General features: G+C 37.5%; 1 protein-coding gene across 1 annotated transcript in view; it reads right to left on the reverse strand.

Annotated features, from left to right (window-relative positions):
* The window catches only part of LOC132821726 (uncharacterized), a 118738-nt gene extending 107147 nt beyond the window's left edge, over positions 1–11591 (reverse strand). Inside the window, exons 1-12 of the mRNA XM_060834434.1 lie at positions 11517–11591; positions 11282–11417; positions 10617–10709; positions 9742–9840; positions 8446–8544; positions 6410–6502; positions 5219–5317; positions 4553–4645; positions 3657–3755; positions 2951–3049; positions 2276–2368; positions 1365–1463 (exon numbers count right to left, since the gene is read on the reverse strand). Of these exons, the coding sequence (XP_060690417.1) occupies positions 1365–1463; positions 2276–2368; positions 2951–3049; positions 3657–3755; positions 4553–4645; positions 5219–5317; positions 6410–6502; positions 8446–8544; positions 9742–9840; positions 10617–10709; positions 11282–11417; positions 11517–11591 (1177 nt within the window). The remainder of the gene's footprint in view (positions 1–1364; positions 1464–2275; positions 2369–2950; positions 3050–3656; positions 3756–4552; positions 4646–5218; positions 5318–6409; positions 6503–8445; positions 8545–9741; positions 9841–10616; positions 10710–11281; positions 11418–11516) is intronic.
* Positions 11592–22241: the final 10650 nt, after the last annotated feature.

Genomic DNA, 22241 nt, shown 5'->3' on the forward strand with positions numbered 1-22241 from the left:
GGATAAATCTGGTCTGGCCCTGGGGACTTATCAATCATAATGTTTGCCAAAATTTCCAGCACGTCAACTTCATCAATCTTGATCTGTTCAAGCCTGTATCCCAGCTACTCATATTCTCATTCACAACAAGGTCCCTTTCCTTTCTGAAAACTGATGCAAAAACTCATTTAAGGCTTCCCCTATCTGCTCAGACTCCACACATAGGTTCCCTATGCTATCCCTGACTGACCCTACCTTCTCCCTGATCATTCTTATTCCTCATGTATGAGTAAAATGCCTTTGGGTTCTCCCTAATCATTCCCACCAAACCTTTCTCGTGCCCCCTCTTGGCTCTCCTCAATTTGTTTCTGAGCTTCTTTCTCGTAAGCCTGCAATTATCTAAAGCTGTGCTGGACCCTTGCTCCCTCCACCTTACATAAGCTGCCTTCTTCCTGTTGATGAAAAGCTCCTCTGTTCTCGTAATCAAAGGCTCCTTAATCTTACCCCTTCTTACCTGTCTCAGAAGAACAAATTTATGCATCACTCGCAACAACTGCTCCTTAAACAGTTTCCACATGTCTTTGTGCCCTTTCTGTGGAACAACTGCTCCCAATCTGTACTTCCTAACTCCTGTTTGATAGCGTCATAATTTCCTTTTCCCCAATTACATATCTTCCCCTGGTAATTATTTCTTTCCATCTCCATGGCTATTTTAAATGTGAGGCAGTTGTGGTCACTGTCACCAAAGTGTTCTCCCACTGCGAGATCTGAAATCTGTCCTAGCTCATTACCGAACACCAAATCCTAAATGGCCTCTCTCCTTGATGGCCTGTCTATATACTGGGTAAGGAAAACCTCCTGAACACATCTGACAAAAAAGGAAATTGCTTCAAATACACTTTCCTCATTCCTGAAGAAGAGCTTATGCCCGAAACTTCGAATCTCCTGTTCTTTGAATGCTGCCTGACCTGCTGCGCTTTTCCAGCAACACATTTTCAACTCTGATAAAAAAAACTCCAGCATCTGTAGACCTCACTTTCTCCTCAAATCCATTATTAGTTACTTCAGGCAACAGTAATGAGCTTTGTGTGGAAATTGATTTATGACAAGAGATAGCCTTATCATTTTAAATTTGTTTCTCCATAATGTTGGCTGGATGGCTAGTTTGCCATGGAATGTGATGCCAACAACATCTGTTCAATTCCTTGACTGGCTGAGATTACGATGATGGTCCCACCTTCTTAACCTCTCCTTCGTATGCTTGATGGTGCTACACAAATGAACGTCGCCAACACACATCTGTCTCTGAAAGGTGTGCAGCACAGTGGTCCACTGGGAGTAAATTTAACTTCACTGCTCGATGGCTGGACTGTAATAAATCCTACCTGTTGTTTCTGGCGTTGTGGAAGCTGACGAAGTTATCTCAGAGGTGGTTGTCCCTGTGGAAGTACTTCCTTCGGAGGTCCCAGAAGATGTCACAGATCCTAATAATAAAATATCAATGAAACTGTGTAAGGCTTCCTGTATTCACAAATAGTGCAAACTTAAAGGAAGACTTTGTTGAATTGAACTCAACCTGATTGATTACTGTATTCTTGCACACAAAACCTATGCAACAAACCAACTGTGAGATGGTTTGCTGCAGTCAGGTATTTCATGATCAGGAAGGTCCTATATGAATTTCCAATATACTTCAGGCATTTTGCACATGTAATTTGTTATAACACTATATTTATCCATTATTAAACAGGATAAGAACATCTCTGTGTGAGCAAGACTGTTTTCAGCAGCAAATGTCAATGTAAGAAGTGATTGGTAGTTCTATGTAAGAGGGCTGGTGTATGACTTTCAATTTATGCCATCAGAAAATCAAATGAAACTTGAAAATTTAAGGAGATTTCAAACATATACAAACTTTAGTGTAAGTAGTTAATATTTATTGCAGGACAGATATGCTGAGAAATTAAATTGAAAAGAAAAAATTAGCCATGAAATCCTGAAAATAAATGAACTTTCACCATTTAGAAAGAAAAACAGAAATCGCTGGAAAAATTCAGCAGGTCTGATAGCATCTGTGGAGAGAAAGCAGAGTTTGTGTTTCAGGTCCAGTGACCTTTCTTCAGAACTCAAGGCTTTCCAACAATTTCTGGTTTTGTTTCTGATATAGCAACATCTGCAGTTCATTTGGTTTTTGCTCTCCCATTTAGAAACTGTTGACTGTACTGTCAATGTAGGAATTAACTGTGGCATGTTTAAAAGTGATTTGTCAGAGAGGATTTTTAATCTAAGGTTTTACCTGTTGAGGATGATGTGGTTTCAGATGTGGTTATAGTTGTCGATGTTTCTGTTGAAGTAGTTTCCTCAGATGTTGAAGATGAAGATGATGTCGCTGTTGAAGTTCAATCAGAGAACGAAAGCAATTATTCAGTTACATAGTCAGACTCAATGATAATGATCACTTCAATGGGTTGAATCAAACACAACAAACATAAAAATATTTAATCATTTCATTTTATCCACCTGATCACAATAATAAGGTTTCCACAAGGGAATTTATGAATGCATGCAAGTTTTTTTTTAAGAAATGTTAATTTTACCATTTCAGAAAGCAGGAAATTGGTTCAAGTTCATTATTAGTTACTGAGGGCAACTGTAATGACATTTGTTTGGATTTTAATTTCTGATAACAGATAACCTGATCATTTTCAATATTTTTCACTCCCTAAAGTTGGCTGGGTGGCTAGTTTGCCATGGAATGTGATGCCAACAGCACCAGTTCAATTCCTAGATTGGATGAGATTACAATGATGGTCTCATCTTCCTAAACTCTCTCTGCGTCTGTCGGGTGGTGCTACACAAATGAAAATCACCAATACCCATCTATCTCCAAATACTGTGCAGCACTATGGTCTGCTGGGAGTATGGTAAATTTAGCTATACTGCTTGAAGGCTGGATTGTAAGAAATCCTACCTGTTATCTCTGGTATTGTGGAAGCTGTTGAAGTAATCTCAGAGGTGGTTGCGCCTGTGGAAGTGGTTCCTTCGGAGGTCCCAGAAGATGTCACATATTCTAAGAATGAAATATCAATGAAACTCTATAAGGCGCCCTGTGTTTATAAATAGTGACAAATTTTTAAAAAAAATCACTGAAATTAATTATTCTGTTACATAGTCACATGAAATGATTATGATCAGTTCAATGAGTTGAATAAACACAAAAATATTTAATCACTTCACATTATCCCCTGATTGCAATAATAAAATTTGCACAACACATTTTATGAATACCTGCATGACATTTAAAAAATGTTAATTTTACCATTACAGAAAGCTGGAAATTAGTTCAAATTCATTATTTGTTTCTTTGTTTATTGTTTGAATTTTGCTTTATGATAGGAAATAACATCGACATTTTTAATTTGTTCACTCCTTAATGTTGGCTGGATGGCTAGGTTACTTTGGAATGTGATGCCAACAGCACGAGTTTTAATTCCCAGAATGGCTGCGATTATAATGATGGTCTCATCGTCTTAACTTTCTCCTCATCTGAAGGATGGTGCTACACAAATGAAGCTCACCTACACATCTGTCTCTAAAGAGAGCGCAGCACTATGGTCTGCTGCAAGTACAGTAAATTTAACTTTACTGCTTGGTGGCTACGTTGTAATAATTCCTACCTGTTGTTTCTGATGTGGTGGAAGCTGACGAAGTAATCTCAGAGGTGGTTATCCCTGTGGAAGTACTTTCTTCGGAGGTCCCAGAAATTGTCACATATTCTAAGAATAAAATATCAATGAAACAGCATAAGTTTTAATCAGTAGTGCAAAACTAAAAGACAAACATCGCTGAATTGAAGTCAAACTGATTGATTACTGTATTCTTGCACTCAAATATTATGCAACATCTCATGTGAGTGAGATGGTTTGATACAGCAACATCTTCCATAATCAGGAAGGGCCTGTATGCATTTCCAATATATCTCGCATTTTGTGAAAGTGATCTGTTATACAGCGATATTTATCCATTATTAAGCAGGGTAAGAAGATCTCTGTGTGAGCAACACTGTTATGAGCAGCAAATGTCAATATAAGAAGTGATCGCTGGATATTTGCATGATTTACGTCAGAGCGATGATTTACTTCTTTCAACTTACACCAGAAGAAAACCAAATCAATCTTGAAAATTTAAAAGGACTTCAAACAGCAGAAATTTTAGTGGATATTGTTAATGTTTATTGAAGAACAGATATGCTGAGAAATTAGGTTGAAAAGCAATAATTAGCCATGAAATTCTGAAAATAAATTAACTTTTCCAATTTGGAAAGACAAACAGAAATTGCTGGAAAATATAACAGGTCTGATAACATCCTTGGAGTCAAAACAGAATTTACATTTCAGGTTCAGTGACCTTTCTTTGGAACTGAAGCTTTTCCAATAATTTCTGTTTTTGTTTCTGAAATCGTTTGTTTTAGCTCTCCCATTTAGTAATTGTCGACTGTACTGTCAATGTAGGAATTAATTGTGGAATGTTTAAAAGTGATTTGTCAGAACGACCTTTGAACATGAAGTTTTACCTGTTGAGGATGATGTGCTTTCAGATGTGGTTACAGTTGTAAATGGTTCTGTTGAAGTAGTTTCCTCAGATGTTGAAGGTGAAGATGATGTAGCTGTTGATGTTCAATCAGGGAACAAAAGCAATTACTCAGTTTAGTAGTCAGACCAAATGATAATGATCACTTCAATGGGTTAATAAAACAAGACAAACACAGAAGTATTTAATCACATCATATTATCCATCTGATCACAATAATAAAGTGTGCACAATTGATTTTATGAATACATGTCAGATTTATTAAAAACAAGTTAATTTTACCATTTCAGAAAGCAGGAAATTGGTTCAAATTCATTATTCGTTACTGAGGGCAACAGTAATGACCATTGTTTGGATTTTGATTAATAATATCACATAACATGATCATTTTTAATTTGTTCACTCCCTAATGTTGGCTGCATGGCTAGTTTGCCATAGAATGTGATGCCAACAGCACCTGTTCAGTTCCTAGACTGGCTGTGATTACGATGATCATCTCATCTTCTTAACTCTCCCCTTGTCTGTTGGATGGTGCTACTCAAATGAAGCTAACCAACACTCATTTGTCTCAAAGGCTGCCACTCTGGTCTACCGGGAATATGGTAAGTTTAACTTTACTGCTTTCTGGCTGGATTGTAATAAATCCTACCTGTTGTTTCTGGTGTTGTGGAAGCTGTCGAAGTAATCTCAGAGGTGGTTGTCCCTGTGGAAGTGCTTCCTTCGGAGGTCCCAGAAGATGTCACATATTCTAAGAAAAAAAAATCAATAAACATTATAAGGCATCCTGTTTTCATAAATATTGAAAACTTAAAGAAAAGTTTTGCTGAATTGAACTCCACCTGATTGATTACTGAATTATTGCACACACAAACTATGCAACTAAACAACTGTGAGATGGTTTGCTGCAGTCAGGTAGTTCATGATCAGGAAGGTCCTATATGAATTTCCAATATACTTCAGGCATTTTGCACATGTAATTTGTTCTAACACTATATTTATCCATTATTAAGCAGGATAAGAATATCTCTGTGTGAGCAAAACTGTTTACAGCAGCAAATGTCAATAGAAGAAGTGATTGGTAGTTTTTTGTCAGAGACATTTTCAAAGGGCTGTTTTATGAATTTCAATTTATGCCATCATGAAACTAATTGAAACTTGAAAATTTAAGGAGATTTCAAATGTGTACAAACATGAGTGTAAGTCTTTAATATTTATTGCAGAACAGATATGGATTAGGTTAGATTCCCTACAGTGTGGAAACAGGCCCTTTGGCCCAACAAGTCCACATGGACCCTAAGAAGAGCAACCCACCCAAACCCCTTTTCCCTCTGTCTAATGCACCTAACACTATGGGAAAATTCACCTAACCTGCACATCTTTGGACTGTGGGAGGAAACCCACACAGACACAGGGAGAATATGCAAGCTCCACACAGGCAGTCATCAGAGGCTAGAATTGAACCTGGGACCGTGAGGCTGCAGTGCTAACCACTGAGCCACTGTGCCCTGTGGTGAAATTAAATTGAAAAGAAGTAATTAGCCATGAAATTCTGAAAATAAATGGACTATTCCCATTTAGAAAGAAAAAGAGACATTGTTGGAAAAATTCAGCAGGTCTGATAGCATCTGTGGTGAGAAAGCAGAGTTTATGTTTCAGGTCCAGTGACCCTTCTTCAGAACTGAAGGCTTTTCAACAATTTCTGTTTTTATTTCTGATACAGCAACATCTGCAGTTTATTTTGCTTTTTGTTCTCCCATTTCACAACTGTCGACTACACTTGTCAGTGTAGGAATTAACTGTGGCATGTTTTGTCAGAGAGATCTTTGAACCTGAAGTTTACCTGTTGAGGATGATGTGGTTTCCGATGTGGTTATAGTTGAAGATGGTTCTGTTGAAGTACTTTCCTCAGATGTTGAAGGTGAAGATAATGTTGCTGTTGATGTTCCATCAGAGAATGAAAGCAGTTATTCAGTCACATAGTCACATCAAATGATAATGATCAATTCAATGTGTTGAATAAAACATGACAAACACAAAAGTATTTAGTCACTTCAGATTATCCACCTGATCACAATAGATTTTATGAATACATGCCAGATTTATTAAAAAACATGTTAACTTTACCTTTTCAGGAAGCAGCAACATAGAACATCAAATATAGAAAAATACAGCACAGAACAGGCTGTTCGGCTCACAATGTTGTGACGAGGATTAATCCTAATCTAAAATAAAATAACCTTTCCTACACACCCCTCCATTCACTGCTGTCCATGTGTATGTCCAATCGTCACCTCAGTGTCCTTAAACACTCTGCTTCCACCAACAACCTGGCAGCACATTCCATGTGTTCACAACTTTCTGCATGATGAATATACGTCTGACAACTCCTCTATATCTTGCTCCTAATACCCTATAACTATGACCCCTCATGGCCATCAATTCTACGCTGGGGAAAAGTCTCTGGCTATCGACTCTACACATACCTCTCATTTCAGTGTAAACCTCAATTAGTCAGCTCTCTTCCTCTTTTCTCCAGAGAGAAAAGTCCAAGCTAGTCAACCTCTCTTCGTAAAACAAGCCTTCAATTCCAGGCAGCAGCCTGGTAAATCTTCTTTGTACCCTCTCCAAAGCCTCCATATCTTTCCCGTAATAGGATGACCAGAACTGGACACAATATTCCAAGTGTGGTCTCACCAGGGTTTTGTAGAGCTGCAGCAAAATCTCACAGCTCTTAAACTCATTCCCCTGTTAATGAAAGCCAAAACACCATATACATTCTTAACAAACCTATCCACTTGGGTGGCAATTTTGAAGGATCTACGCACTTGAATCTAAGATCCCTCTGTTCCTCCACCCTGCCAAGAATCCTATCTTTAATCCAATATTCAGCATTCAAGTTCAACCTCCCAATATGCATCACTCTGCATTTATTCAAGTTGAACTCCAACTGCCATTTCTCAGCCTTTGGCTTCTCCCTAATCCTTCCTGCCGAGCCTTTTTCGTGCCTCTTTCTGGCTCTCCTCAGTCCATTTCTGAGCTCCTTTCTAGCGAGCCTGTAATCCTCTAAAGCTGTGCTTCCTCCATCTTACATAAGCTGACTTCTTCATTTGATGAGAAGCTCCTCTGTTCTCATCATCCAAGGCTCTTTAATCTTACCCCTTCTTGTCTGTCTCAGAGGAACAAAGTTATGCATCACTCACAATAACTGCTCCTTAAACAGTTTCCGCATGCCTGTTGTGCCCTTTCTGTGGAACAATTGCCCCCAGTCCGTACTTCCCAACTTCATTCTGATAGCGTCATAATTTCCTTTTCCACAATTCAATATCACCCCATGGTAATTGTTCTTTTCCCTCTTCATTGCTACAATAAATGTGAGGCAGTTGTGGTCAGCAAAGTGTTCTTGCACTGTGTGATCTGACATCTGTCTTGGCTCATTGCCGAATACCAAATCCAAAATGGCCTCTCCCCTCATCAGCCTGACTAATGAATAATACACCTGAGCACACCTGACAAAAAAGGAAATTGGTTCAAATTCATTATTAGTTACTTAAGGCAACAGTAATGGCTTTTGCTTGGATTTTGATTAAAGACAGGAATTAGCCTTATCATTTTAAATTTATTTATTCCATAATGTTGGCTGGGTGGCTAGTTTGCCATGGAATGTGATGCCAACAGCAGCAGTTCAATTCCTAGACTGGCTGAGATTACAATGATGGTCTCATCTTCCTAAACTCTCCCCGCGTCTGTTGGATGGTGCTGCACAAATGAAGATCATCAACACACATCCATCCCCAAATACCGTGCAGCACCATGGTCTGCTGGAAGAACGGTAAATTTAACTGTACTGCTTGATGGCTGGATTGTAATAAATCTTACCTGTTGTTTCTGGTGTTGTGGAAGCTGTCGAAGTAATCTCAGAGGTGGTTGCACCTGTGGAAGTGGTTCCTTCTGATGTCCCAGAAGATGTCACATATTCTAAGAATAAAATATCGATGGATCACTGTAAGTCTCCATTATTCAGAAATAGTGCAAACTCAAAAGATAAACTTTGTTGAATTGAACTCAACCCGATTGATTACTGTATTTTTGCAATCAAGAACAATGCAACTAACCAATTATGAAATGGTTTGTTGCAGTCGGGTCTTTGATCATCAGGGAAGTCCTATATGAATTTCCAATGTATCTCAGGTATTTTGAAAACGTAATTTGTTATGAGACTATATTGATCCATTAGTAAGCAGGATAAGAATATCTCTGTGAGTGCGAAACTGTTCTCAGCAGCAAGTATCAATAGAAGAAGTGATCGGTAGTTCTTTGTAAGAAACATCATCTGAGGGCTGGTGTATGACTTCCAATTTATGCCATCGGGAATGAAACTTGAAAATTTAAGAAAATTTCAAATGTGTACAAAATTTAGTGGATATTATTAATATTTATTTCATAAAAGATATGCTGAGAAATTAAAGTGAAAGGAAGTAATTAGCCATGAAATTCTGAAAATAAATTAACTTTTCCTATTTAGAAAGAAAAAGAGACATTGCTGCAAAAATTCAGCAGGTCTGATAGCATCTGTGGAGAGAAAGCAGAGTTCATGTTGATGATCAATCAGAGAACAAAAGCAATTATTCAGTTACATACTCACATCAAATGATAATGATCAGTTCAATGGGTTGAATAAAACATGACAAACTCAAATGTATTTAACCACTTCATGTTATCCACCTGATCACAATCATTAGGCTTCCACAATAGATTTTATGAATGCCTGCAAGTTTTATTATTATAAAATTTTAATTTTACTACTTCAGAAAGCAAGAAATTGGTTCAAATTCATTATTAGTTACTTAGGGCAACAGTAATGACCATTGTTTGGATTTTGATTTGTGATAACAGATGACCTGATCATTTTCAATTTGTTCACTCCCTAATGTTGGCTGGGTGGCTAGTTAGTCATGTACTGTGATGGCAACAGCACAAGTTCAATTCCTAGACTGGCTGAGATTATGATGATGGTCTCATCTTCTTAAACTCTCCCTCGTCTTTGGGATGGTGCTACACAAATGAAGCGAACCAACACTCATCCGTCTCTAAAGAGCATGCAGCACAATGGTATGCTAGATGCACCGTAAATTTAGGTTTACTGCTTGATGGCTAGATTGTAATCAATCCTACCTGTTGTTTCTGGTGTTGTGGAAGCAGTTGAAGTAATCTCAGAGGTGGTTGTCTCTGTGGAAGTACTTCCTTCAGAGGTCCCAGAAGTTGTTACATATTCTAAGAATAAAATATCAGTGAAACAGTGTAAGGCTCCCTGTATTCACAAGTAGTGCAAAACTAAAACAAAAACATCACTGAATTGAAGTCAAATCAATTGATTCCTATATTCTGGCACAAAACAATTATGTAACATCTCATGCGACTGAGATCTTCCATGATCAGGAAGGGCCTGTATGCATTTCCAATACATCTCAGGCATTTTGTGAAAGTAAGCTGTTGTAAGGCGCAATTAGCCATTGTTAATTAGGATAAAATTATTACTGTGTGAGCAACTGTTATTAGTAGCAAATGTCAATAGAAGAAGTGATTGCTGGGTTTTTGGATGAAATGCTACGAGAGGGCTGGTTTATGTCTTTCAATTTACACCAGAAGAAAACCAAATCACACGTGAAAATTTAATGACTTCAAACATGCACAAAGTCTAGTGGATATTGTTAATGTTTATTGAAGAACAGAAATGCTGAAAAATTAAGTTGAAAATCAATAATTAGCTTTTCAGAAATTCTGAAAATAAATTAACTTTTCCCATTTAGAAAGCCAACAGAAATTGCTGGAAAATGTCTGACAGCATCTGTGGAGAGAAAGCAGACCTTTCTTCAGAACTCAAGGTGTTCCAACAATTTCTGGTTTTGTTTTTGATTTCGCAACATCCGCAGTTCTGCTTATTTTTGCTCTCCCACTTAGTAATTATTGACTGTACTATCAATGCAGGAATTAACTGTGGCATGTTTTAAAGTGATTTGTCAGAACGACCTTTGAACCTGCAGTTTTACCTGTTGAGGATGATGTGGTTTCAGATGTGGTTATTGTTGTAGATGGTTCTGTTGAAGTAGTTTCCTCAGATGTTGAAGGTGAAGATGATGTAGCTGTTGATGTTCAATCAGAGAATGAAAGCAATTATTCAGTTTCATAGTCAGACCAAATGATAATGTTTACTTCAATGGGTTAATAAAACATAACAAACACAGAAGTATTTAATCACATCATATTATCCACCTGATCACAATAATAAGGTTTGCACAATAGATTTTATGAATACATGCCAGATTTATTAAAATTCTGGTTAATTTTACCATTTCAGACAGCAGGAAATTGGTTCAAATTCATTATTCGTTACTGAGGGCAACAGTAATGACCACTGTTTGGATTTTGATTAACAATATCACATAACATGATCATTTGTTCACTCCCTAATGTTGGCTGCATGGCTAGTTTGCCATAGAATGTGATGCCAACAGCACCTGTTGACTTCCTAGATTGGCTGAGATTACGATGCTTATCTCATCTTCTTAACTCTCCCCTCGTCTGTTGGAAGGCGCAACTCAAATGAAGCTAACCAACACTCATCTGTCTCAAAAGAGCATGCAGCATTATGATCTACTGGGAATATGGAAAGTTTAACTTTACTGCTTGATGGCTGGATTGTAATAAATCCTACCTGTTGTTTCTGGTGTTGTGGAAGCTGTCGAAGTAATCTTAGAGGTGATTGTCCCTGTGGAAGTACTTTCTTCAGAGGTCCCAGAAGATGTCACATATTCTAAGAATAAAACATCAATGAAACACTGTAAGGCATCCTGTATTCATAAATAGTGCAACTTAAAGAAAATCCTTGCTGAATTGAACTCAACCCGATTGATTACTGTATTTTTGCACACAAAAACTATGCAACTAACTATGAGATGGTTTGCTGCAGTCAGGTCTTCCACGGTCAGGAAGGTCTTGTAAGAGTTTGCATATATTTCAGACATTTTGCGAACAGAATTTGTTATGAGACTTTAATTAACCATTATTAAACAGGATAAGAATATCTCTGTGTGAGGATATCTCTTTTCAGCAGCAAAAGTCAAAATAAGAAGTGGTTTGTAGCTCTTTGTAAGAAAAATTATCAGAGGACTGGTTTATGACGTTCAATTTATGCCATCAGAAAACAAAATGAAACTTGACAATTTAAGGAGAGTTTAAATGTGTACCAATATTAGTGTCAGTCATTAATATTTATTGCAGAACAGATATGCTGAAGAATTAAATTGAAAAGAAATAAATAGCCATGAAATCTGAAAATAAATGGACTATTCCCAAGAAAAAGAGACATTGATGGAAAAGTTCAGCAGGTCTGACAGCATCTGTGGAGAGAAAGCAGAGTTCATATTTCAGGTCCAGTGACCTTTCTTCAGAACTCAAGGCTTTCCAACAATTTCTGTTTTTGTTTCTGACACAGCAACATCCGTAGTTCTTTCAATTTTTGCTCTCCCATTTAGTAACTGTTGGCTGTGCTGTCAGTGTAGGAATTAACTGTGGCATGTTTGAAAGTGATATGTCAGAGAGGACTTTGAACCTGAAGTTTTACCTGTTGAGGATGATGTGGTTTCAGATGTGGTTGTAGTTGTAGATGGTTCTGTTGACGAACTTGCCCCTGATGTTGAAGGCGAAGATGATGGAACTGTTGATGTTCAATCAGAGAATGAAAGCAATTATTCAGTTACATACTCTCATCAAATGATAATGATCAGTTCAATGGGTTGAATGAAATATGACAAACATGAAAGTATTTAATCACTTCATGTTTTCCACCTGATCACAATAATTAGGTTTGCACAACAGATTTAATGAATACATGCAAGACTCATTAAAAACGTGTGAATTTTACCATTTCGGAAAGCAAGAACAAAGAACATAAAACTTTTCAAAATACAGCACAGTACAGGCCCTTCAGCCCATGATGTTTTTGCTCAGGATTATTCCTCATTTAAAATAAAATAACCTAACCTACGCTCCTTTCCATTCACTGTTGTCCATGTGCATGTCCAACAATCACCTCAATGTCCCTAATGACTCTGCTTCAACCACCACCATCGCTGGCAATGCATTCTATGCATTCACAACTCTCTGCAAAATGAATGTAGCTCTGACATCTACTCTGTACCTTACTCCTAACACATTAAAACTATGACCCTTCATGACAGTCAATCCTGCCCTGGGGAAAAATCTCTGGCTATCAACTCTATCCATGCCTCTCATTACCTTGTACACCTCAATCAGGTCACCCTTCTTCCTCCTTCTCTCCAGAGAGAAATGTCCAAGCTCAGTCAACCTCTCTTCGTAAAACAAGCCCTCATATTCCAGGCAGCATCCTGGTAAACCTTCTTTGTACTCTCTCCAAAGCCTCCGCATCTTTCCTATAATAGGGCAACAAGAACTGGACACAATATTCCAAGTGTGGTCTCACCAGCACTTTGTAGAGCTACATCAAAACCTCGCAGCTCTTAAACTTGATCCCCCAATTAATGAAAGCCAAAACACCATATGCTTCCTTAACAACCCTATCCACTTGGGTGGCTAATTTGAAAGATCTATGCACTTGAACACCAACATCCTGCTGTACCTCCACACTGCCAAGAATCCTGTCTTTAATCCTATATTCAGCATTCAAGTTCAACCTTCCAAAATGCATCACTTTGCATGAATCCAGGTTCAACTCCATCAGCCATTTCTCAACCCAGCTCTGCATCCCGTCAATGTCACGCTGCAGCCTGCAACAGCACTCGATACTATCAACGGCACCTCCAACCTTTGTGTCATTGGCAAATATACTAACCCACCCCTCAACCTCCTCATCAAAGTCATTTGTACAAACTACAAAGAGCAGAGGCCCAAGATCACAGCCTAATCATTTTAAACTTGTTTATTCCATAATGTTGGCTGGATGGCTAATTTGCCATGGAATATGATACCAACAGCACCTGTTCACTTCCTAGACTGGCTGAAATTACGATGATGGTCTCATCTTCTTAAACTCTCTGTTGTCAGTTGGATGTGCTGCACAAATAAACCTCACCAACACACATATGTCTCTGAAGTGTGTGCAGCACTATGGTGTGCTGGAAGTACAATAACTTTAACTGTGCAAGGTTTGTGAAGGTTTGTAGCTCAGGTTGAGGTTTAGGGTGTAGGTTTGCTCGCTGAGCTGTAGGTTTGATATCCAGACATTTCATTACCTGGCTAGGTAACATCATCAGTGGCGACCTCCAAGTGAAGCGAAGATGTTGTCTCCTGCTTTCTATTTATATCTTTCTCCTGGATGGGGTTCCTGGAGTTTGTGGTGATGTCATTTCCTGTTCGTTTTCTGAGGGGGTGATAGATGGCATCTATATCTAATTACCGCTTCTGCTGTGAATCCTGATAGCGGTGTTCCCATGGATGTGCCGTTGGTTTATTTGTAGACTATGTTGTTGAAGGTGAAGTGGGTGGTGAGGCACAGGTCCACTAGCTTCATGACGTTTTCGTTGGTAATGTGATTGATGGTGGTTGGGGTGTGTGTGATGGTCTGTTCTAAAAGGGTGGCGAGTGTTTCCTTTGCTAGGTTGATGTTGATGGAGGCGAACAGTGCTGTTACGTCGAATGAGTTAATTGCTTTGTCTTCATCTATTTGGTGTTTTTGATGATTTTTAGGAATTCCTGGGTGGAGTGGGTGGAGTGCTGTGACTCTTCTACTACGTACTTAATCTTGCGTGTAGTTCTTTGGCCAGTCTGTAAGTTGGTGTTCCGGGTAGTGAGATTATAGGTCCGAGGGGGGCTCCTGGTTTATGGATTTTTGGTAGTCTGTAGAATCATGGGGTGTTGGTCCTGTCGGGTTTCATTTTCTGGAATTCCGTCTTGTTTAATTGTCCGGAATTGTGTAATTTTCTTAGGAGATATATAATTTTGTTTCCTAGTTGTGGGGTCGGCTCTAGCGCCATAGATGCCATCTATCAACCCCTCAGAAAACAAACAGGAAATGACATCACCACAAACTCCAGGAACCCCATCCAGGAGAAAGATATAAATAGAAAGCAGGAGACAACATCTTCGCTTCACTTGGAGGTCGCCACTGATGATGTTACCTAGCCAGGTAATGAAACGTCTGGATATCAAACCTACAGCTCAGTGAGCAAACCTACACCCTAAACTTTAACGGTACTGCTTGATAGCTGGATTGTAATATATCCTACCTGTTGTTTCTAGTGTTGTGGAAGCTGTCGAAGTAATCTCAGAGGTGGTTTCCCCGGGGGAAGTGCTTCCTTCGGAGGTCCCAGAAGACGGCACGAATTCTAAGAATAAAATTTCAATGAAACAGCGTAAGTGTCCCTGTATTCACAGATAGTGCAAACTTAAAGAAAACTTTGTTGAGTTAAACTCAACTGATTAATTACTGTATTCTTGCACACATAAATGATGCATTTAACCAACTATGAGATGGTTTGTTGCTGTCAGGTCTTCCATGGTCAGGAAGGCCCTATATGAATCTGCAATATATTTCAGCATTTTGCACATGTAATTTGTTATGAGACTATATTTATCAATTATTAAGCAGGATAAGAATATCTTTGTGAGCAAAACTGTTTCAGCAGCAAATGTCATTAGAAGGAATGATTGGTAGTTCTTTGTAAGAAACATTATCAGAGGGCTGGTGTATGACTTTCAATTTATGCCATCCGTAAACCAAATGAAACTTGAAAATTGATGGAGATTTCAAATGTGTACAAACTTTAGTGTAAGTCGTTAATATTTATTGAAGAATAGATATGCTGAGAAATTAAACTGAAAGGAAATAATTAGCCATGAAATTCTGAAAATAAATGAACTATTCCCATTTAGAAACAAAAAGAGACATTGGTGAAAAAATTCAGCAGGTCTGGTAGTATCTGTGGAGAGAAAGCAGAGTTCATGTTTCAGGTCCAGTGACCTTTTCTTCAGAACTCAAAGCTTTCCAACAACTTCTGTGTTTGTTTCTGATACAGCAACATCTGCAGTTCTTTTGGATTTTGCTCTCCCATTTAGAAACCGTCAACTGTACAGTCAGTTCACAGTAGGAATTAACTGTGGCATATTTAAATATGATTTGTCAGAGAGGACTTTGAACCTGAAGTTTACCTGTTGAGGATGATGTGGTTTCAGATGTGGTTATAGTTGTAGATGGTTCTGCTGAAGAACTTGCCCCTGATGTTGAAGGTGAAGATGGCGTAGCTATTGATGTTCAATCCAAGAACGAAAGCAATTATTCAGTTACATACTCATATCAAATGATACTGATCAGTTCAATGGATTGAATAAAACATGACAAATGCAAAAGTATTTCATCACTTCATATCATTCACCTGATCACAATCATTAGGCATCCACAATGGATTTTATGAATGCATGCAAGATAAGATGTTAATTTAACGATTTCAGAAAGCAGGAAATTGTTTCAAATTGATTGTTAGTCACTGAGGGCAACAGTAATAACCTTTGTTTGGATTTTGATTTATGATAGGATATAGCATGATTATTTTTGATTTCTTCACTCCCTAATGATAGCTGGTGGGCTAGTTAGCCATGGATTGTGATGCCAACAGCACCAGTTCAATCCATAGACTGGCTGAGATTACGATGATGGTCTCATCTTCCTAAACTCTCCCCTCATTTTTCGGATGGTGCTACTCAAATGAAGATCACCAACACTCATCTGTCTTGAAAGAGTGTGCAGTACCATGGTCTGCTGAATGTACAGTAAATTTAACTTTACTGCTTGATGGCTGGTTTGTAATAAATCCTACCTGTTGTTTCTGGTGTTGTGGAAGCTGTTGAAGTAATCTCAGAGGTAGTTGCCCCAGTGGAAGTGCTTTTTTCGGAGGTCCCAGAGGATGTCACATATTCTAAGAATAAAATATCAATGAAACACTCTCAGGCATCCTGTAGTCATAAATAGTGACAAATTAAAACAAACTTCACTGAAATTAATTATTCAGTTACATAGTCACACCAAATGGTAATGATCAGTTCAATGAGTTGAAAAGAAACATAACAAATACAAAAATATTTAATCATTTCATATTATGCCCCCGATTACAATATTAAAGATTGCATATAGCATTTCATGAATACCTGCAAGACATTTAAAGATGTTAATTTTACCACAACAGAAAGCAGAAAATTAGTTCGAATTCATTATTTGTTTCTTTGTTTATTGTCTGGAATTTGCTTTATGATAGGAGACACCATTAAAATTTTTATTTGTTTAATGTTGGCCGGATGATTAGTTTGCCATGATGTCAACAGCACCAGTTCAATTTATAGATAGGCTGAGATTACGATAATCTTCTCATCTTCTTAACTCTCCCCTCCTCTGTTGGATGGTGCTATACAAATGAAGCTCACCAACACACATCTGACCAGCATTATGGTCTGCTGAGCGTGCAGCAAATTTAACTTGACTGCTTGTTGGCTAGATTGTAATAAATCCTACCTGTTGTTTTTGGTGTTGTGGAAGGGGGACTGGTGGTTGATTCTGTAGAAGTGCTTCCTCCTGAGGTCCCAGACGATGTCACATATTCTAAGGATAAAATATCAATGAAACAGTGTAAGGCTCCCTGTATTCATCAGTAGTGCAAAATTAAAAGGAAAGCATCGCTGAATTTGAAGTCAAACCGATTGATTACTGTATTCTTGCACAAAATAAATTATACAACATCTGTTGTGAGAGAGATGGTTTGCAACAGCCAGATCTTCCCTGATCAGGAAGGGCCTGAATGAATTTCCAATATATTTCTGGCAGTTTGTGAAAGGAATCTGTTGTAGGATGATACTTATCCATTATTAAGAAGGATAAGAATATCTCTGCATGAGCCACCCTGTTATGAGCAGCAAATATCAATGGAAGAAGTGATTGTTGAATTTTTGGATGAAATGCTATCAGAGGGATGATTTATGTTTTTCAATTTACACCAGAAGCAAACCAAATCAATCTTAAAAATTTAAAAAGATTGCAAAAGTGTACACATTTTAGTGGATATTGTGAATGTTTATTGAAGAACAGATATGCTGAGAAATTAAATTGAAAAGCAATAATTAGCCATGAAATTCTGAAAATAAATGAATATTTTCCCATTTGGAAAGAAAAACAGAAATTGCTGGAAAGAGTCAGCACATCGGAGAGCATCTGTGAAGAGAAAGAGGATTTTTTTTCAGGTCCAGTGACCTTTCTTCAGAACTCAAGGTTTTCAAACAGTTTCTGGTTTTGTTTCTGATGCAGTGACATCTGCAGTTCTTTTCCTTTTAGCTCTCCCATTTAAAACCGTCAACTGCACTGTCAGTGTAGGAATTAACTGTGGCATGTTTAACAGGGATTTGTCAGAACGACCTTTGAACCTGCAGTTTTACCTGTTGAGGATGATGTGGTTTCAGATGTGGTAATAGTTGTAGATGGTTCTGTTGAAGTAGTTTCCTCAGATGTTGAAGGTGAAGATGATGTAGCTGTTGATGTTCAATCAGAGAATAAAAGCAATTATTCAGTTTCATAGTCAGACCCAATGATAATGATCACTTCAATGGGTTAATAAAACATAACAAACATAAAAATATTTCATCACTTCATATTGTCACTTGATCGCAATAATAAAGTTTGCACATGCATTTTATGAATACATGCAGGGCTTTTTTTAAAAAATGTTAATTTTGTCATTGCAGAAAGCAGAAAATTGGTTGAAGTTCATTATTAATTACTTAGGTCAACAGTAATGACCATTATTTGGATTTTGCTTTATGATAGGAGATAATATTATCATTTTTAATTTGTTTATTCCATAATGTTGGTTGGATGGCTAGGTTACAATGAAATGTGATGCCAACAGCACCAGTTCAATTCCTAGTCTGGCTGAGATTACGATGATGGTCTCGTCTTCTTCAACTCTCCCCTCAGTTGTTGGATGGTGCTACATAAATGAGACTAACCAACACTCATCTGTCTGCAAAGAGCGTGCAGCACGATGGGCTGCTGGACGTACAGTAAATTTAACTGTCCTGCTTGATGACTGGATTGGAATAAATCCTACCTGTTGTTTCTGGTGTTGTGGAAGCTGTCGAAGTAATCTCAGATGTAGTTGCCCCTATGGAAGTGGTTCCTTGAGATGTCCCAGAAGATGTCACATATTCTAAGAATGACACATCAATGAAACTCTATAAGGCATCCTGTATTCATAAATAGTGAAACATTACAAGAAACACTTCACTGAATTCAACTCAAACCGATTGATTACTTTATTCTTGCACACTTAAATTCTGCAGCATCTGATGTGAGTGAGCTGGTTTGCTACAGCCAGGTCTTCCATGATCAGGAAAGGTCTGTATGAATTTCCAATATAGTTCAAACATTTCATGAAAGTAATCTGTTATGTGACAACATTTATCCATTATTAAGAAGGATAAGAATACCTCTGTGTGAGCAACACTGTTATTAGCAGCAAATGTCAATAGAAGAAGTGATTGTAGTTCTTTGTAAGAAACATCATCAGAGGGCTGGTGTATGACTTCCAATTTATGCAATTAGGAAACTAAATGAAATATGCACATCTAAGGAGATACCAAATGTCTTCAAATTTTAGTTGTATGGTGTTAATAGTTATTGCAAAGAGATATTCTGAGAAATTAAATTGAAAGACAACAATTAGCCATGAAATTCTGAAAATAAATGAATATTGTCCCATTTAGAAAGAAAAGCAGAAATTGCCTAAAACATTCAGCAGGTCTGACAGCACCTGTGGAGAGAAAGCATCGTTAATGTTTCAAGTCCTGTGATTGAGATCTTCTTCAGAACTCAATGTTTTCCAACAGTTTCTGTTTTTGTTTCTGACATAGTGGCATCTGCAGTTCTTTTCCTTTTAGCTCTCCCATTTAGTCATTGTCGACTGCACTGTCAGTGTAGGAATTAACTGTGGCATGTTTTAAAGTGATTTGTCAGAACGACCTTTGAACCTGAGGTTTTACCTGTTGAGGATGATGTGGTTTCAGATGTGGTTATAGTTGTAGATGGTTCTGTTGAAGTAGTTTCCTCAGATGTTGAAGGTGAAGATGATGTAGCTGTTGATGTTCAATCAGAGAACAAAAGCGATTATTCAGTTACATAGTCAGACTCAATGATAATGATCACTTCAATGGGTTAATAAAACAAGACAAACACAGAGTATTTAATCACGTCATATTATCCACCTGATCACAATAATAACGTTTGCACAATAGATTTTATGAATACGTGCCAGATTTATTAAAAACAGGTTAATTTTACCATTTCACAAAGCAGGAAATTGGTTCAAATTCATTAATAGTTACCTAGGGCAACAGTAATGGCCTTTGTTTGGATTTTGATTTGTGATAACAGATGACCTGATCATGTTCAATCTGTTCACTCCCTAATGTTGGCTGAATGATTAGTTTGCCATGGAATGTGATGCCAACAGCACAAGTTTAATTCCTAGACTGGCTGAGAATACGATGATGGCTTCATCTTCCTAAACTCTCCCCGCGTCTGTCGGATGGTGCTACACAAATAAAGATCACCAAAACCCATCTATCTCCAAATACCGTGCAGCACTATGGTCCGCTGGGGAGTACAGTAAATTTAACCATACTGCTTGCTGGCTGGATTGTAATAAATCCTACCTGTTGTTTCTGGTGTTGTGGAAGCTGTCGAAGTAATCTCAGAGGTGGTTGTCCCTGTGGAAGTACTTCCTTCAGATGTCCCAGAAGATGTAACATTTTTTAAGAATAAAATATCAATGAAACAGTATAAGGATCTCTGTATTCAACAGTAGTGCAAACTTAAAGAAAAACATAATTGAATTGAAATCAAACCAATTGATTACTGTATTCTTGCACACAAAAATCATGCAATTAACCAACTATGAGATGGTTTGCTGAGTCAGTTCTTCCATGATCAGGGATGTTTTATACGAATTTCCAATATATTTCAGGCATTTTCCAAATACAATTTGTTACAAGACTATATTTATCCATTATTAAGCAGAATAAAAATATCTCTGTGAGTGCAAAATTGTTTTCAGCAGGAAACGTCAATAGAAGATGTGATTGGTAGTTCTTTGTAAGAAACATTCTCTGAGGGCTGGTGTATGACTTACAATTTATACCATCAGGATATCAAATGAAACTTGAAAATTTTTCAAACATTTAAAAACTTTAGTGTGTGTCATTCATATTTATTTTGGAACTAATATGCTGAGAAATTAAATTGAATGGAAATAATTAGCTATGAAATTCTGGAAATAAATTTACTGTTCTTGTTTAGAAAGAAAAAGAGACATCGCTGAAAAAATTCATCAGGTCTGACAGCATCTATGGAGAGAAAGCATCGTCAATGTTTCAGGTCCAGTGACCCTTCTTCAGAACTCAAGGCTTTCGATCAATATCTGTTTTTATTTCCAATATAGCAACATCTGCAGTTCTTTTGGTTTTTGGTCTCCCGTTTAGAAACTGTTGACTGTACGGTCAGTGTAGGAATTAACTGTGGCATGTTTAAAAGTGATTTGTCAGAGAGGATTTTTAATCTAAGGTTTTACCTGTTGAGGATGATGTGGTTTCAGATGTGGTTATAGTTGTCGATGGTTCTGTTGAAGTAGTTTCCTCAGATGTTGAAGGTGAAGATGATGTAGCTGTTGATGTTCAATCAGAGAATGAAAACAATTTTTCAGTTACATACTCACATCATATGATAATGATCAGTTCAATGGGTTGAATCAATTGAAGTCAAACTGATTGGTTACTGTATTCTTGCACACAAAAATCATGCAACTAACCAACAATGCGATAGTTTGCTGAGTCAGTTCTTCCACGATCAGGAAGGTCTTATATGAATTTACAACATACTTCAGGCATTTTCCAAACAGAATTTGTTACAAGACTATATTTATCCATTATTAAATCGAATAAGAACATCTCTGTGTGAGCAAAACCGTTTTCAGCAGCGAATGTCAATGTAAGGAGTGATTGGTAGTTCTTTGTAAGAAACATTATCCGAGAACTGGTGTATGACTTCCAATTTATGCCATCAGGAGATCAAACGAAACTTAAAAAATTTTCAAACATTTAAAAACTTTAGTGTATGTCATTCATATTTTTTTTGGAACTAATATGCTGAGAAATTTAATTGAATTGGAAATAATTAGCTATGAAATTCTGGAAATAAATTTGCTGTTCTTGTTTAGAAAGAAAGAGGCATTGCTGGAAAAATTCATCAGGTCTGATAACATCTATGGAGAGAAATCATCGTCAATGTTTCAGGTCCAGTGACCCTTCTTCAGAACTCAAGGCTTTCGATCAATATCTGTTTTTATTTCCAATATAGCAACATCTGCAGTTCTTTTGATTTTTGCTCACCCATTTAGAAACTGTTGATTGTATGGTCAGTGTAGGAATTAACTGTGGCATGTCTAAAAGTAATTTGTCAGAACGACCTTTGAACATGAAGTTTTACCTGTTGAGGATGATGTGGTTTCAGAAGTGGTTATAGTTGTAGATGGTTCTGTTGAAGTAGTTTCCTCAGATGTTGAAGGTGAAGATGATGTAGCTGTTGATGTTCAATCAGAGAATGA

The sequence above is a fragment of the Hemiscyllium ocellatum genome, chromosome 13 (genome assembly GCF_020745735.1).
Source record: "Hemiscyllium ocellatum isolate sHemOce1 chromosome 13, sHemOce1.pat.X.cur, whole genome shotgun sequence".
NCBI lineage: Eukaryota > Metazoa > Chordata > Chondrichthyes > Orectolobiformes > Hemiscylliidae > Hemiscyllium > Hemiscyllium ocellatum.